At 50.8% G+C, this 5229-nt stretch overlaps 1 protein-coding gene across 1 annotated transcript; it reads right to left on the bottom strand.

Moving 5' to 3' along the window:
* Positions 1-1034: 1034 nt before the first annotated feature.
* LOC149337824 (uncharacterized) lies at positions 1035-3383 on the bottom strand (the record flags this gene model as incomplete). Its single annotated transcript, XM_089554524.1, has 5 exons — positions 2648-3383; positions 2469-2580; positions 1951-2290; positions 1564-1635; positions 1035-1183 (listed from the first exon to the last, which is right to left on the bottom strand). Coding segments are annotated over exons 1-5 (939 nt in total), but the record flags the coding sequence as incomplete, so codon positions are not given.
* Between the last annotated feature and the right edge of the window lie 1846 nt (positions 3384-5229).

Here is a 5229-nt window from a genome sequence, read left to right as displayed (position 1 = left end):
GCGCCTGCCGCGTGCCGCATCGCAGCTGCCACATCGGCCATGGCGGCAGTTTGCGCAGCGGTTGCTGCAGTCGCTGCTGTCTGCACCTGCAAAGGATAGGAGCTTGAACTGCACTACCCCGAGTGATTGAAGAGGGCTGGTTTCACTTCCACGGTAAACATGATGCGGCCAAGCCCTACATGCGTGCGTTCCATATGGCAGCGACAGAACGCCAGGCTCTGTGAATCATGTGCCGAGGGTATGCACTGTGCGAAATAATGACGCGAAACGTAAAAAAAAAAATTGATAGATGCTTAAGCTTCACCTTTGAGTGGAACGCGGCAGCGTGTTGCAGCGCTGCCAGGGAGCCAAGGCATGGCCGTGAACACAACAAGCAGTCATTATCAAAATTGAATACCCATGCATTATGTTATATTTCTGTGTAAAAAATCCGAACATTTTCTCGTGCATTGTTGCGCTTACGAAGGAACTTGGACACAATCAGGGACGACCCTGATTGTGTCCAAGTTCCTTCGTAAGCGCAACAATGCACGAGAATAACAACCACCAACTAGCCCAATTTGAAACTCTCCGAACATTTTGTCTGCACATACCTGACTGTTGCTCTCAATGAGCCTTTCCATGGTGTCGAGCAGCCGCTGTTGGAACTCGGCGTCCTAAGGGACTGGGGAAAGCAAACGAACGCGTTCTACTTAGACTATTCACTAATACAATGCTGTGCCCGGCAGTATTAAAACATTTCGATCCCGCGTTCACTGGCAGGTGCAAACACTGTGGCGAGGTGGCTGACACCTACCACATGGTTTGGGCTTGCCAGCGCAACTCAGCTCTCTCCCCCCACCCCAACCCTACCAGAGAGGAATGGGAGGCGGCCCTGCTTGGCTGCTCGGACCTTCAGGCCCAAAAGGCTTTGGTCAAGAGGGCTAAGCTGGCGGCTTCGACCAATGGGGTCCCGGAATAGGGACTCCACCCATTGCGGGGCTCTTTAAGAAAGCCTCACCTCTTTTATTAAATAAAGGCTTTTCATCATCATCATCATCCTGGCGGTTTCGCGCCTCCGCCAGGTCAGCGCTGCGCCGAGTTTCCAGCAGCAGCTGCTCCACGGCGTCTTCCTCCGCCCGCCTGCTGTTGCGAGGCGGGCGCCTTCTCGCGGAGCTTGGCCCCGGCTGTGGCTGCTGGGGGGCTGTCAGAGGGGAACATGCGCATATTACTCAATGTGGTACACTGTTGAATAAGCAAACTGATCTGTACCATGTCTGAGAGAACTATTTACATGAATACACACGAACAGGCCCATACAAATGCATACGCTGTCAGTGATGTAACGAACGTGCCATTGTAGCAACATATACGCTGTGCGCATTGATTACACCAATGGGTGCCATCACAGTCCCCACTGCAAGAGGACAAAACTTGCACAAGCTCCAGTGCCTGATGTACGGGAAAGTTTTGCGACCACTGTTGGATGATTTTGATTATACATATTGTTCTGCAAATCATACTGAGGCCGAGCAGCTTCCAACTCGGCTGCTAAAGAGGCTACATATTTGCAGGCTGACTCACCGGCTTCTTCGCTCAGCTCCTCAGCAAGGAGGTCCCCCAGCAGCACACTGTCCATGCTGCTCATGCTGTCGTCTGCATAAAAGCATTACAGCACAACTGATCAGTGGACAGTTGCACCGAAGTGTGCAGTGCACCATAGTAAAATGAACACCTACTTCATTTGCGGCACTACGAGAACTAGCAAATCCCTAGGAGCAGAACAAAAACATCACTATCAAATGTGGAAACTGCATATGCAACCTCCACTTTCTGCATTCGGACTACTCAAATCCTTCTCATAGGATTTAACTTCTTCTACCTCAGGCTCATCTGTTCAATGATATTCAAATCCACACAAGACGCTAACAATGCGCACAACTTACTAGCCATACGAAACGGTTCACCTACCCGCTGACAATGGAGACGACAGTGGTGTAGGCGGCGGAGGTGGTGCTGCTTCTGGTGCTGCTGCTGGTGCTGCTGCTGGTGCTGCTGCTGCTGCTGGTGCTGCTGGTGCTGCTGCTGGTGCTGCAGGGGGTGGTAGCAGCAGAGGTGCTGCTGCTGCTGCTGCAGAGGGTGGTAGCAGCAGAGGTGGTGGTGCTCCGGAGGGTGGCAGAGGTGGTGGTGGAGATGGTGGTGCTGCTGCTGCCGCTGCTTCTGCTGGTGGCGGTGGTGATGGTGGTGGTGCTGCTGCTGCTGCTGCTGGGGGTCGCGTTGGAGCTGATGCTGCTGCTACAGGAAGCTGGGCCTGCGAGAAGGCAAACCGCCGCACGTTTACACATGCATATCCCGAAGTTCATCTTGATGGTACATTGTTCACAGCACGACTTTGTGAAACAGTAAAGAATCCCTCATTACCACCAAGCAGGTAACTGTGAAAACGTCTATAACCTCACTACGATTCTATTACAACATTGCAAACGCACCTGTCGCCTGGCAATGGGGAAATAAGGTTTCCCCACGCCCTTGGCACTGGCCCACCCCAAGATCTGGATGATGCGGCCCCCAGAGCCAGGCAACTTGCCACCTCCGGTGCCCCTGCGAGCGAATGCGAAGAGACACGTTACTGCGGCATTCCATTTACCAACACTGTTGACAGACTCACCCTTGGCCGGCCCGCAGACTTGCCAGCTCCGCCCTTGTTTGGCAACACATTTGCCGCCAAGACTGCCGCCAATGCTCGGCAGTCTTGACAGCCGGTCCCAATCGATTCAAACTCTCCGCCAGCTCGTCCCACAGAGCGCGCTTGCGGGCCGCGGTGATGGTATTGGAAAGCTCCGTCGAGGCCCGCGCCAAGAAGATGTGCTGCTCCAAAAAATCGAGCAGCATCTCTTCTTGGGCAGCGGACATGCGGGGTTTCTTAGGCGCCATCGCAAACTAGATTTCCCGCCTATTCTCTCAGAGATATCAAACAACTTCCGCAGGGAATAGCGGGGAGTTCTTTCTGTGAACAGGCAATAGTGCGGACTACACAGCTTGGGGTCAGGGTAGTCGCTTTACGAGAGGGAGCGTATGCGTGCTGCATTCCGAGCATTATTTCTCGCGCCTATCGCTTTAATGCGAGCATTTAGGCTTCCGTCCGGAAGGAAACAGAATCGGGAAATGTACTTTCTGTTGTCCGCCTAACCGTTTTGCTCTTTCTTGTTTGCTCCTCCGGTCGTTTTCGTTACTCAGTCATCTCTTTGCCGCAGCTATACATATAAACAAAACACACATATGCGAACGTACATCATTTATTTTTCCCCACAAATCGCACTTCATGGTCGTCTTCTATTTCCTATGGGAATACAGACAGACAACCACACATTAGATACTGGAACACTCCACCCTTTGACACTTTTGCCATCGATGGTACGCGCCTACCAACACAGGCTTACCTCAAACAGTTTTCGCCGATTTCGTGCCAACTGCTCCTCGCAAGTTTGCTCAGCAGGCCCGTAGCCTTCACTGTCTTCATTCACATTTTTCTCAGCACTTGGAACAACCGCACAGTACCTTGATTTTCGTCGCCACGTAAGAAAACAGTATCAAGGCGTGGAACAGCTGTTTTCGTGCGAAGCGGCTTGTTGACGTTTTTTACCGCCGTCAGCGCACCCCCGCGGCAGCGAAAGTTACCCACTAGCAAATTTAATAGCCTAACTTCTTGCGCTTCTGGTTTTTTTGATATTTTTCATCTTTAAACATATTTTTTTGGCAAAATAAAATAATAATTATTTTTATTGTTGAGCATTTCTTTACCCTTTTAGCAAAAATTTAGCAGACGGTCCCTCGTCGTGCAGACAAATGCTTCCGGGGCGCCGCTCTGCTGCAATTGGCTGATCCCTCGTTACGTCAATTTTGCGTCAGGCGTCGACGTCACATCGTTTCGTCATTTTGACGTCACTGTCAATAACTTTTGACAGGTTTTTGACAAAGTTCCGTAATACGGGCCCTGAATGGAGACGTTGCCGTCGCCGCGCTCTCGCGAGCTGTGGAGTGTGGAGAGGAGGCTGTAAAACGGAGAAGGGGGGGGGAGAGTAAAAAATGCGTTCGCTCGCTAGCCGGCTCCGTCGCTGAGAATGGGTGGTGGTGACGAATCGCGGCTACGGCCGCTTATCTGTTGTTTCAGCCAGCGTCCGCTTCGGCGGACGCGGTTGTTGCTGCAACGCGCGTCTTTTCTTTCCTTTTTCTCTTTCCTCTGATCTTTTAACTCTCATCTATCTGCACGTGGCAGTGGTGGTGGCTCGGCTGGAGCCAGTTGGCAGGCCCGTGCACTTTCCTTTTCATTCTTCTCTCATTGGCAACAACAACAACGTGCAACAACGTCGCTATGCCGCCTGATAAGGAGAAAGAGTGGCTACGTCGGCATGACGAAGCCAGGAAACGACAACAGGTTCGCAGACAGATGAAGAACGCGAACAGCGTCTTGCTAGGGTGGCTAGACTAGCCTTGCTAAGCGGCGCGCTCCAGACGCTGCTAGACGGGCGCACCGCGCCTCTATCGAGACCGAATCATCTACAACCGGTGATGATCCCCAATGGAACGCTATGGATGCTTACGCAACCTACCAGATTTAACCAAAGCTAAACCTCTGCAAATTTTTTTCCAATAGCTCTTCTTTTGATTGTACTCTTTACGCATGCTCATCGACTGATAGTGGTGATCGGCTTCTATATATTTGACGGGGTGGCTTTCATAAAAAGTTGCAAGTTAGCGCCTGTTATGTCAAAGAACTGTTACTAGCTAGCCCAAACAAGCTACTGTATTTCAACCGACTCGCGGCCGTGAAGTGTTTAATTTATTTTTGCTTCGAAGCGTCACCACCAGAGAAGGGGACTTTTTAGCTAACGAGGCATTTCGTGCTAGCGCACTGAACTAAATATAAGTTTATAGATTGATTGACGGGGACGCGTTCAAGGTTAAGGTTTCAGTACACATTTGTTGAGAATATTTCTTACATCCCAATCGCGAATTCCGCAGACTGTGCTAGTTGATGCTGATTCCATTCCTGATGTTATTCCAACAGGTATAAGTCAAATTCGTATAGCAACGCTGACAGCCCAGATTACTTGCCTGCATCAGTCGTCAAAAGCGACTGATACATTGCCATTGTATTTGCTCACTTGTTAGAAAAATTTTGCAAAAAGAGGCCATTAACCGCATAAAAATGGGCTGAGAAATTAAGAAGCAAATTATAGGCCTGTATCC

This window comes from Amblyomma mixtum, chromosome 7 (genome assembly GCF_055824585.1).
Source record: "Amblyomma mixtum isolate Tamu chromosome 7, ASM5582458v1, whole genome shotgun sequence".
Lineage (NCBI taxonomy): Eukaryota > Metazoa > Arthropoda > Arachnida > Ixodida > Ixodidae > Amblyomma > Amblyomma mixtum.
Note: the sequence above shows the minus strand (reverse complement) of the source record. Positions and strands in the feature narration are given on the sequence as shown.